The sequence below is a fragment of the Myxocyprinus asiaticus genome, chromosome 10 (genome assembly GCF_019703515.2).
Source record: "Myxocyprinus asiaticus isolate MX2 ecotype Aquarium Trade chromosome 10, UBuf_Myxa_2, whole genome shotgun sequence".
NCBI lineage: Eukaryota > Metazoa > Chordata > Actinopteri > Cypriniformes > Catostomidae > Myxocyprinus > Myxocyprinus asiaticus.
Genome location: NC_059353.1, coordinates 22047747 through 22060838, shown reverse-complemented (window position 1 = coordinate 22060838; position 13092 = coordinate 22047747). Strand labels below are relative to the sequence as shown.

General features: G+C 36.7%; 1 protein-coding gene across 1 annotated transcript; it reads left to right on the top strand.

The window, feature by feature from the left end:
• The first annotated feature begins 324 nt into the window (after positions 1-324).
• On the top strand, positions 325-12794 carry LOC127447445 (ADP-ribosylation factor-like protein 5A). The gene is made up of 6 exons (XM_051709329.1): positions 325-685; positions 7815-7875; positions 8057-8204; positions 10874-10957; positions 11099-11250; positions 11999-12794. Exons 1-6 carry the CDS (start codon positions 640-642, stop codon positions 12045-12047), a joined length of 540 nt encoding a protein of 179 aa, XP_051565289.1. The 5' UTR covers positions 325-639; the 3' UTR covers positions 12048-12794.
• The last annotated feature ends 298 nt before the right edge of the window (positions 12795-13092 follow it).

The window sequence follows — 13092 nt, the reverse complement described above, 5'->3', positions numbered from 1 at the left end:
ATATTAAATCATTTAAGAGATCTTGAGGCCCCCCTAGAAGTGGGTCCCGACCCCCTGGTTGAGAACCACTTATCTAGACAATTCTGGTTACGCATTTATTATGAAGAAATACTATCTCTAATATTCGCAGTCAACTATACTGTCAGAGAGAGTACGGTTGTGTCTCAGTCAAACACCTAGTGGGCTGCCTATCTAGACAGCGTTTTGGGCATAATAGGGCATAATTTATGTTATCTATGTTTCCATCAATTATGTCTAGGAATGTGCTAAGTTTTGAGGCAGATTGTGAAAGTAACTTCCGGTGCGTGTTGCGTGGCTGTAAAGCAGCTTTGTTTGAGTTCAGTGATTGCGGCAGCGGACAGGCGGTCCTCTGACTGCCGCAGACACCGACGACAAGCCGAGCCAAATGAACGCACTCATTTCACCTGGACATGACAGCGCCGTAATGATGCAGTATTTCGAAACACAATCCTCAACAGACATGGATACCGTTCACAGGAAAATATTACAAAAGTGAAAAGCTGTTACCGCGAGCTCTATTTTGTACTGAATTGGAGTGGATCGTTAGCTTAGCTGGCTAGCACATAGATTTATAGTCACTGCTCCGGGGTGCTGTTTGCCCGTTGCCGTACAACAGAGATGGGAATCATTTTCACGAAGTTATGGAGGCTTTTTAACCATCAAGGTACGTCGAATATTAAATGCTAAAATATCAAATTGTCATTTTATATTAAAATACATACGCGTCTCAACCGCTGTATGGCTGTTTCTCTTTAAAACAGCGATGCTGATGTTTGTATACAAATGAATTAATTAGAAACATGGCTTACACATTAGAACAGTAGATATGAATAAAAATGTGAAACACCCATTGCACCACTTCTTGCTTTTCTAACACATTTTGTACCTCTGTGATAGTGCAGGGAGGGCATTGTCCAACACTGGTCAGCTGTGGAGTTTGTGGCAGCATTGATTGGTCCAGACGTCCATGTGATAGCTAGTGGCCTCTCGTATATAATACATGCTGTGGGTGTATAATAACTGTGGTGCTGCTAATGATTGTGGCATGACTTCCCAAATCCATAAAGCATAATCTATGAACACTTGCACATCTGTGTATGAGGTATTGCACAAGGAGTTTATCTAGAAGATGTACCAGTAAACCCATTATCAGTGCATACTTTCAGGTGGCTTGAGCCTGTGCAAATTGCAACATAACCCAGTGGAACATTTCCTATCAGCTCTCACCTTACTCATTAGCTGAACAGATCATTGTGATATGGGTTAGCCTTGTACAATAAGAGTTAAGAATGTTACTTGCAAATAGCCTAGAGATTTTCCAATTGTCATTTTTCTTATTTCTTCTTAGATGAGGTCCAATAATTGATTAAAAAGAGTTTCTTATGACAGTGCTTCTTAGTTTTACCCTCCTAGTGCACATTACATTAGTTTCACAGGTTTGCATTTTATTCTGTTTAACTATTCAGTGTTTGTGCATCACAGAACCGTATCTTCTCCACTTGGAAGACACAGCTGCTTAAATTCTCTTTCAAACCAGTTCATTGGAAAAAGTGGTGAAATGACTAGACCCTTATAAATAATGCTGTGTTGAAAATTTACCCATTGTACAGACTTTTTTTGTTTGTTTCCCATATCACACAATCACATCCTCCCATGGTTTTATTAGTTGCATGTTCATTCTTGTGCAGGGGAAGACTAAACTTTCCAGGATCGAGAATAGGGAAGTAAAAGTTTCTTTGAAATGTTTTTTTTTCTTTTTTTTTCCTTCATGTTTTAAATTGTAAAATAGATGAACAAACAAGTTTATTTATGTTTTCCTTTGTAGTGAAATTTCCTACATTGCTAGGTGTAGTTTGGATACTCATGTCCCTTTGAATGCACTTTGTGTGTATCTAAAATGGGAGCACATACTTTGCTGTAGGAGTCACATCCGGAACCAAGTGGCTCCAACCACCTTTGTAAATCTAAATGTCAACAGAGCATTACATTTGAATGTGATACACCTCATGTTTCCTCACATTTAGCCCCATGATATATTTTACTAGAGTTAACTTGGCCTATTTCTCTGACAAAATAGGGGCCGAATTCACAAAAATGATCTTAAGAAAAAAATTAAGAAAGTTCTTAGGATAAATTATAAGAATGTTCCTAAGTGCAATTCTTGAAAATTCTTAAGTTCTCAAATATTTTCTTAAGAATAAAATGGCAGGCTTTGACATTGTCTGATCATATTAGCCTGCTCATTAAATATTCCTTGTGAAATACTACAAATTCAACACTGGTAAATTGTAATGATAATTTTTTTGAATGTAAAGTGCATGAGATGTGTTAATGACATTAACTGTCATAGGAGAATTGACTTGTTGGTAACCATTTGATAACTTTTAATTTGACATGGAGGAAAAGAAAAGAGAGAAAAACTTCAGTAGACAAGAGGGTCTTATTGAGGAAATTACTGCAAGGAAAAAGTTCTCCTTGGGAATCTTGATAATTACATCACATCGGGTGGCGGAGGCTGTCTTCGCTGTGGCCAACTCCGATAGGGATGTGGATGGAGGGGTAAAAAAGAAAGTCTCAGATTTCTAATGATATAATTATTATGTTTCTATGAACTCTAAAGATTGCGGAGAGAGAGTGCAATATGCAGCACATCCATTAGCATGATTGCTCACCACATTAAGAAGCTTCAAAACAACATTTATTCTTTGAATTTGTTGATAACATTTACGTGGTTTGAAAGCTGAAAATAAAAATAACATAAAACAGAAAATAGACAAAATTTTGTTTTGGTTTACAATCACATTTCTATATAAAAAGCCCTATTATTTCAAGCAATTTGATAGCATAGCGAAGTCCTTCATTTGGAATGGTAAACGTCCCAGATTAAATTTGTATAAATTACATGGGCTGATTGACAAAGGTGGGCTTGGCCTACCCAAGATTTTGTTTTATTATTATGTATTCGGCTCATTGGTCGCTTCCACCTGAGAGAGCCCCTGCTTGATTTTGTATTGAACAGGAAGTTCTTGCCCCTATTTCGCCATTGCAAAGCCTTTCTATCAAACTAATCGGAGAAGTTAAGTCACACCCCGTTATCTCACATTTGCACTCGGTATGGACAAAAGTGTCCAGAGTGTTTAATTCGGACATTTATTTAAATGTTGCCTCGAGCATATGGCTGAACCCAAAATAATGTATTGCTAAGTCCCCTTTCTGCTGGTCAGAGTGGATAGTGAGGGGGGTTTCTACACTCTGTGACCTATATGAGAGTATAGTGTTGAGATCTTTTGAAAATTTGGTACAACATTTTGGGGATTCCCAGATCTCAGTTCTGTAGGCATTTACAACTGTGCCACCTGCTCTGTATTGTTTTTGGAAGTAGCATATACCCCCCTAAAGCGACAGATACTCTGGGGGTGGTGATTACTGCTTTTGGAAAAGGTAATGAGGCATCAGTGTATTACTCCCTGTTAATTCAGAGACTGGGGGATGGAGCTCTAACTTCTATCAAGAGATTATGGGACATAGATTTAAACTTGGTATTGGAGGAGGGAGGCTAGGATTCTAAAAAAAAATGTCAAGTCTGTATCTAGAGATGCAAGGGTTTGCCTTATGCAGTTCAAGATTTTACATAGATTTTATTGGAACCCCTCTAGATTGTATAAGCTTGGTCTTAAAGACACACCCACCTTTTAGCGATGCCAATCGGAGGATGGAGACACAACCCATGTTTTTTGGGGGGGTGTTAAAATCCAGGGGTTTTGGTTGAGGGTTCAGATTTTTGTATGTGACATCTTGGGCACTTGGGTTTCATTTTGTCCCAGACTCTGTATTTTGGGAGATGGGGTGGTCATCATGTGGAGGATTGGGTTCTGACCAGTGTTATGGTCACCAGGAAGGTGATTTTGATGGGTTGGAGGTCGGCTGGAACGCCCCCATTTCAGGAGTGGTGCTCGGAGATGGTGAGGGTGGCGGCTCTCGAAGAAGGGTCATATAGAAGACTGGGGAATTTGGATTTGTTTGTTAGGAAATGGGGCAGATACTTGGTGTTCTTGGAGGGTTCTTGGGGTGGAACAGTGGAGAGAGAGGGGTAGTTGCTGGTGTGTTTTTTTTAAATTATTTTTTTAAAATTATTATTTTTTATATTTATTTGTTTTGTTTTTTTCTTTCTTTTGTATGTGCTCATGTGTGACCACAGGGGTGTTTGTTGAGGGTCGGAGTGGGGTTGGGGATTGTTAATTTTGTGTATTTATGTTTTGCTTTTCTGTGTTCAAATACAAAATGTTAATCAAAAATAAGAAAAATGTTTCGTGAATCTGGCCCCGGGGTATTAATTAGTTTTGTTCCTGTGTATACAACAAAGCTCATATATATATTATTTTTATATATATGTGTGTGTGTGTGTGTGTGTGTGTGTTCTGTTCCAAACATGGAAAGTACACACTGATTTTTTATTTTTTAACTTAATTAAATTGTGAACATTGGTTCCCGACAATGAAAATGAGTTTCTTTAATATGAAATTAAAATGTAGGCTCTACTCAAATACTTTGTGTATCGAAAACCTAAATGAATTGATTTAACCTAACTTAAATTTGTCAAAAAGTCCCAATACACATTAAGTAAACATAGATGGATTGTACTCAATGAAATCAAGTTGAGACCAAATGCATTAGCTCATTTTAAACAGCAAGCAATAAGGAAGCAGTCAAAATCCCATTGAGTGAACACCATCTGTTAGAAGTCTGAATCCATTTGAAGATTTCATAGCATTGTGATCATTCCATATTCCAAGGGCGAAGAAGGCGTTAGTGGATGTTGAGTGCGTCTGAAACCAGCAAAAAACTAACTGCCAAGCAGCTTCTTTTTAAGAGTGATGTTAAAATGAAACTCGCCTCAAATTATATCCTTGTCTATTGTGAATATTTAGTGTAGCTGTGTATGAGGCACCGCCCACACAGAGGTCACTGACAAACCAAGCAACTTCATATTGGTCAAAGTGGCGAACTCGCCTGTCAAAATTCACTAGACTCTTGTAGAGTAATTTATGACCTTAAAGACAATGGTGAATTTTATCTAATTTCTTTTAGAAATTATAAACTGGTTATTCAGGTTTTGCTCCATTGAGGGCATTTAAAAGGCAGGTGTGCCTTCTCAGGTAAAGACATACAAACATATCTCAGTGCGTTAATTATTTGGGCATCATGCTTTGACCATTTTATCAACCATTTTGTTGTAATGTTTTTCAGTTTAACCAAGTGTGAATCACAGTAAGACTACAAATGCTCACATCCTGTCTAAAATGTGGACTACAGAAAAGCTTGATTTTATTTCCCTTTTTTTGTGTTTTTATTCAAAATTTAATCTTGACAGAGCTGGAAATTTCCAGTTAAATGAGTTTCCATGATCACTTTTACTGTATGACAAAATACCCAAATAATATGGCTGATATGTGTATTATATAAAACTTATTTGTGGACAATGGAAAAAAGATATTTTGCATGCGGCAGTCAGTTAAATTAGCCTGAGATATTTGCATTACCTGTACATTTGCCTTTTTTGCATTGTCATACTTGATTCACAGTAGCAGGTGAAGTCCTGTCGTGGGCATTTTTCAAATTTTTTGGAAACTATTCGGCCTCTGACACACCCTAATTGGTGTTACCACATCACCTAGTCTTTAATACCTTTGACGTTTTTGCATGTTCAAACACTTGTGTCCGGTGGTTGATGTCTTTATTAGTTTTTGTTGTGTTAGCTTACTTCCTTTCCCTCACAGTTGTTCATCAGAAACCTTGCCAGGGTGCTGGGCAATGGCAAATTGTAAAAAAATAATGCTATTGTTTTATAGAACATAGCTGTGATCTTCAGTTAATATCTGCAGAAGGGAATAAGGACTTTATACACTAATACCATACATCCAGGGTTTGAAATTAACACTCGGAAATCCATGCGCAGTGGCGGGTACTTTTGCTTATCTACCAGCCACTGTAGTGGGCGACCTGTAATACGGATCGGAGTGACATAAGAGTTCTCTCTCTTCTCTGTATTAGTCCTCTGAAAGCAGTTTGCAGTAACAGAGTCATCTGTGAGAGTGCTGCAGATGATCTCCGACCATCTCATGAGGTGCTCTGAGTTTAGTTTGCTTTATTTCCACAGAGCAGTTTGCGTTTAACCTGCATCATGAATGATGCGGAATCACTTTTTGACTTCTTAATTCCAAATATTTGTGGCTGTATACGTTACCATTAGGGCTGGGTATCAGCAGCCACCTCACGATACGATACATATTGTGATACACGTCACGATTCGATATATCGCGGTACTTCATGATATCATGATTCTATTTCGCTTAATTTGCTTAATTGAATAATTTCAATTAATTTGGGTATAATTTAGTTATAATGTCCATTTTGCTTACTGTATGAAAGAAATTCTCTTTCAGCTAATGCTGTTATTCACTATACACTGGAAACTCCACAGACTATGAGAATCATTCATGTTGAATGAGAGATGACAGAGCAGAGCACTAATCCACTCTGAAGCATTATTTTTATATAATTAAATCACAGCATTTGGGCTTTAACGATCACATTGAGCCATGCAGCGAACTGTTTATCTGGAGAGGTAAAATTTCTGTCAAATATACACGTCAAAATATAAGAACTATGTAATCATCACTGTAGAAATTATAATAATGATTTTTATAATAAATAATGAATAATGATTGTAATAATAATAAAAATTAAGCAATATATCACAAGTAAGAGCACTTTTGTACTGAATAAAAGTTTGAAAAGTTAAAAAATGCAGTGGTATGTTGACAAGTAATTGTTAAATGTTTTTCTTTTTACTTAATTTTTTTTTTTTTTTTTTTATTTATTTTTTTTTTTTTTTTAAGGAAATTTTTTGATTAGACACCATTTTGATAAAGAAATGAAATTAAACTTTAAAACATGGAATTCTAAAAAAAAAAGAAAAAAAAAAGGATTTGTTGAAAAAATAAAACAGATTTCAGTAGGGCCCTGCTTAAAAAACAAACAAGTGTTATAAACACTTGAAGGAAACATGCATATCTTTTAATTTATTATTTACATTGAAATTTAACTTGAAATAGGCTAAAGGAGTGTGTTCAATTGCACATTTAAGCAACATCACACGAGCAAGAGTGCGATATGGCCCTATATCAGCACTGCTGTGATTCGACTGCAGGCACGAGGCCGCAGGTATATGTTTTCAAGACATACAGCATATTTACCTGCGTGGGTTAGTCCATGATTTTATTGTTTTGCGCATGGTTCCTCGCTATAGTAAGGAGAGTTTGACGCCACCCATCATGCATCATTAAGTTGCTGTACACAATGACACATTGCTCAAATCAGACATCTTTCATTCACATACTCCTATGCATTTCCTTTTCCTTGCACATTCATGTTTTATCCTAAATATCTTGGCTATTCTGATACCATTCTGGCTTATCTGCCATCAATACCTGTTGTTGAGGGAATATTTGTTTCCTTATTCTTTTTTTTTTTTTTTGGTATGTCCAACGAAAGAAAAAGCAGGATTGTTTTGAATTTAGACTATTTCCTTTGAATATATTTAAAAATGTTCAGGTTTCAGGCTAGAATCACCAAGTGAAGGGCTGCAGTTGTCACAGGTATCTTAAATATAGCAAAATATATTGCAAAACATGTTTTTGTAATTTTTTCAAACTCTGGACTTGATATACAATGCTTACCACAACATTTAATTGTTTTCCTGATTTTTTCTTTATAACCCCCCCCCCCCCCAGAGCACAAAGTCATTATTGTTGGACTGGACAATGCAGGAAAGACCACCATCCTTTACCAGTTGTAAGTATTGTGCTTTGTTGTAAAAAGCAGTCCATTCTTGAATATCATCCAAATACATATATATGTAGTTTTACTTTACATTACATTTTATGTATAATTATCTTGATGTGCAGGCATTCTAAATCCCTCAATACAGAATGCCGAATTTGTTTTATGTTGTGTTTGTTGTTCTCATCTTCAGCTCTATGAATGAGGTGGTCCACACTTCACCAACTATAGGAAGCAATGTGGAAGAGATTGTGGTCAATAACACACATTTCCTTATGTGGGACATTGGAGGACAAGAATCACTGCGTTCCTCTTGGAACACTTATTACACTAATACAGAGGTAGGCTTGCGGATATATACAGTTGTGCTCAAAAGTTTGCATACACTTGGAGAATTGGTAATATATGTACCATTTTTAAAGAAAACATGAGTGAGCAGGCAAAACACATTTCTTTTATTTCTTATGGAATTCATATTCAACTGTAGGTTATAACAGAATGGCACAATCATAAAACAAAACATGGCAACAAAGAAAAAAATGAAATGACCCCTGTTCAAAAGTCTGCATACCCTTAGTTCTTAATACTGTGTATTGCCCCCTTTAGCATCAGTGACAGCGTGCAGTCTTTTGTAATAGTTGTCTATGAGGCCCCAAATTCTTGCAGGTGGTATAGCTGCCCATTCGTCTTGGCAAAATGCCTCCAGGTTATGCAAAGTCTTTGGTCGTCTTGCATGAACCGCACGTTTGAGATCTCTCCAGAGTGGCTCGATAATATTAAGGTCAGAAGACTGTGATGGCCACTCCAGAACCTTCACCTTTTTCTGCTGTAACCACTGGAGGGTCAACTTGGCCTTGTGCTTAGGGTCACTGTCGTGCTGGAAAGTCCAAGCGCGTCCCATGCTCAGCTTTCGTACAGAAGAATGAAAATTGTCTGCCAATATTTTCTGATAACATGCTGCATTCATCTTGCCATCAATTTTCACAAGATTCCACGTGCCTTCAGAGCTCACACACCCCCAAAACATCAGTGAACCACCACCATGCTTTTTTTTTATTTATTATGATTGTGCCATTCTGTTATAACCTACAGTTGAATATGAATCCCATAAGAAATAAAAGAAATGTTTTTTGCCTGCTCACTCATGTTTTCTTTAAAAATGGTACATATATTACCAATTCTCCAAGGGTATGCAAACTTTTGAGCACAACTGTATGTGTGCGTGCGTATGTGTGCGTGTGCGTGCGTGTAATATATATATATATATATACAGTATATATAAACTCTCTCTCTGACCCTTCTATGTTTGTTTCTGTAGTGTTAAACATGATTTTAATCTAACTAAAATCTAATTAATTTAATTCAAACTAGGAAATGGCATTTTGGTCATTTTATCTACTTTAGTAGTTGACAGATAAACCGAGTACTTGCTGTTTTTTTATTTTTTATTTTTTTATGTCTCGCATATTAATCATTATAGGCTCTCTAAGGGCTGCACGATAATGGTTAATAAAAACAATCAAGATTATTTTGCATAAAATATCCATTATTAATCATGATTATTCTGGCATTAGCTAACTTTTTTTTGTATTACACTTAAACAGATGTGTGCACTTTCATGTTTGCCCAGTTCAAAAGAACATGGTATCTGTATTTAAAAATAAGAAAATTAAAAATAAATGAAACAGTGAAACACAGATGAACTTTGTGAAAGTGTCTTGGCTCACTTTTCATAATTTTTGGAATCCACTGTAATATAATACATTTTATTATTATACAGTGTTATTATTTACAATATTAATATCTTTCTGTAATAATTTTTTAACTTGCACACAGCATTGTTTTGCAGTCTTGAGCCTTTATTTTGGCAGAAAACTTGAGGCAGACCTTTGAGATTCTGTGTAGTTGAGTTGACTCCTTATTCCAAACATGGTGAAATGCCCTCATTTTCTTCTTGGTCCACAATACCCTGGTGCCATGTAGTTATTTTAGATTTGTTTAGTAACTTGTGGCAGCCAGACATATTTGGAATTACACAAATGTGTGATTAAAGTAAATCTGGAGCGCTTTAAATATAGCGCACGTTAGCTAACCAAACCAAACTCTTAGCACACTTTTTCAAAGAACTGCTCTGAGATAGATGAAAACACAGTATCCTCGTGAGCCTCGTGTGTGTCCAAATATGTGTAATACGCTAAAGACAAAACAGAGCAGCGCTTATACGAGCCATACAACACCGGCTGAACCATAGTCCAATTATGTCATCAATGCGAGTACAGGCGGCAGCAATTTACCACTGTAACTAGGTAACAACTAAAGCAGACGTCAGCTTCACTGTGTTAAGCAAAGTATTTAAGTTTGTCTCTTTGGATTTACCTCCAAAACTTAACTTGTACAGAACGATACTTGTGTTCATCTGCCAAGGATGCATTGAATGTGCAATGATGTGATGAATATTAGCGTTTGTCTGCTGCAAGCCAAATGTATTTGGAGACAAGCTGGTATGAGAAATGCATTGTATCATAATAATTGTGATTGGGAATTATAGATCATCAGTAGCGGTTCACTTCCGTGATTTGGTATGATTGCGTTCATGTTAGCAGTAAACCATACTGGAGGTCGTATGAACAGTACCTTTTTAAGTGGACTCCGGTATTGTTTGTGGGTGCCCACATGAGTTCGAAAAACGGCGTACACATAATCCAAACGAACCGAACATTGATGTCATTCAAACCTGGGTGCGCACTAAAAGTGCTAATGTGAAAGCACCCTCAAGACCCTGCACTCTGTTCCATTAATTTGTGCTCTGCCCAGTTGTTTGCATCCTGTATGTGTAAATCATAAAAATAAGGCACTTTTTTGACCCGTTTGTGTATAGTTGATACTAGAATTCGAATTCAGTAAAATGGTACTGGTGCTAATCCCCATTTTAAAATAAAGATGTACTACATAAAGATAAAAAAGTACAGAAAGGCAAAGGAAATGTGTCTCAAAGTGTTTTTCTGTGCAGTTTGTGATCGTGGTGGTGGACAGCACAGACAGAGAGCGAATCTCAGTGACCAAAGAGGAGCTCTACAGGATGTTAGCCCATGAAGTTAGTATTTGTACATCAATACATGCCAGTGAGTGTACGTACAAATATTCTAACGGGATTATTCTTAGACGTGATGGTGATGTCTGGTTTTCTCTTTTGTTTCTTATTGTTATACTGCTAATTTCCCTTTTTCTTTTTTAGGATCTGAAAAAAGCTGGTTTGTTGATTTTTGCCAACAAGCAAGATGTGAAGAGTTGTATGACTGTTGCTGAGATTTCCCAGAGTTTACAGCTTACCTCTGTCAAAGACCATCAGTGGCACATCCAGGCCTGTTGTGCACTCACTGGGGAGGGGTAAGACCAATTTAACCAACCTACAGACAGCACATTGGCCACAGTTTACATGGTATGAAGAAATGTACATATAAAGGTCCAGTTAAATGTTTGCAGATGTGAGTGAACTTTTGCAGTCATTTTTTGTTTCTGAAATTGAAACCAATAAATTATAAAAGAGCTTCTGCTGTGTAAGCATTCAGATTAATAAATGCACCCCTGTCTCCTTTTTGGACAGGAACTAGTATTTAAAATGTGTTATAAAGTCATAATGTTGAACAAAAAGCCAATGGAATGTAGACCCATTAAAGAGACAGAGCTTAGTTTTTTCATTTACTCACCCTTATGATGCTCCAAACTTGAATGACTTTCTTTCTTTCATGAAGCACAAAAGGAGATGTTGGGAAGAATGTTGGGGATTGACTGCTTCATTCACCATTAACTTTCATTGCATCTTTTTTTCATACAATGAAAGTAAATGGTGACTGAGACATTACATTCTGTCCTATGGGTTTGGAACGGTTGGTAAACAGAATCTTTGTATAAGTTACAAGTAAATAAAAACATTTGAAAGTATAAGCGGTCATGAAGTGTTTACAGAGAAGAAGATGATGCATGACCCCGTTTTGGACTCCAGGTCATTAGTTCAGAAGGCTCTGACTGACAAAAAGAACAGAGAGCACAAATGTCTTTCATTGTGTAATTTTGAGAGCTAGAAAAAGGACTCATTGTTAACTGCCGGCACTGAATGTCTCTTTCCTGTCCACAGGCTCTGCCAGGGTCTAGAATGGATGATGTCACGGCTACGAGTAAGATGACCTCTGACTTCAGATAGCATTGTGCTCTCTCTCTTTCCCACCAGGCGTGGAGGCCGGTTGTCACTTACTGTGAAGGTGACTCGGCAACGTCACCAGAACTTGTTTCATTAATTTATTACAGATCATTGAGAACTGTGAACAAAAAATCTGCAACTAACTTACTAAATTATGTCAAGACTTGCAAGACAGCATAAACCCAAGTGTTTTTCTATACGGATGGCATGGAGTTTAATAGGGTGGTACAGACCTTGGTCTAAAAGGACTTGTCTCTAGCTGAGTGGATCCCTGCTTGGAGTGGCCTTGCAGCTTTTCCCAACTACCTGACATGGTGTTGCCCCATGTGTACAGTCCAGTATTTTCATTAACCTTGTGCCTGCACCTGACATTCTGTCTCCACTGGGCTAAGGAGACAAGATACCATGCAAGGGGGGCCTGCACTCATGTAAAATACAGTTAAATAAAGTGTTTTTATCTGTCATGACAGAGGTTTCACATTTTTATTCTCTACAGATTTTCTTATTACAGCTTAATAAAGCTTGATCTGAATTTTAAGAATAATTTGCAGAAAAATTCACAATGTTGAATTGTTTCATTTCATATCTTTGTTTTTTACCTCTAGGGGGCGACACATTGTTTGCATAGACAACTTCTGAAATCAGTTTAACATGAAAGGAATAGCTGATATGTGTCTGGATAAGAGTTCTGTAAGAAACCAGGACACTCATCAGGGCTGAATAAAGTTAATATGGAAATATCATTTATACTGACATGATAGTATTTTAATATATACTGTATTAACATAGATCATACACATACCAATATTGCAGAATTTTGACATCAGACCTGCTTAATTTTGAAAAGATAAGTTCTCCTTTTCCAGTTTAATGTGCAGAGACTACCAAATGTGAATTATAAGACTGTAAGAATTATAATGATATATTCTCTGAATCTGAGCATAAGACACTTGATTCCTATAATTTTTTTAACTCAATTTTGACCAAAGAAATTATTATTATTATTATTATTATATATATTTTTTTTAAAT

Bases quoted from the DNA above. Each gene is read 5' to 3' on its own strand.
- LOC127447445 (XM_051709329.1), top strand. From the start codon at position 640: ATGGGAATCATTTTCACGAAGTTATGGAGGCTTTTTAACCATCAAG. The intron at 7,876-8,056 runs GTAAGTATTGTG...TCTCATCTTCAG, and splicing joins ACCACCATCCTTTACCAGTT to CTCTATGAATGAGGTGGTCC. The intron at 8,205-10,873 runs GTAGGCTTGCGG...TTTTCTGTGCAG, and splicing joins CTTATTACACTAATACAGAG to TTTGTGATCGTGGTGGTGGA.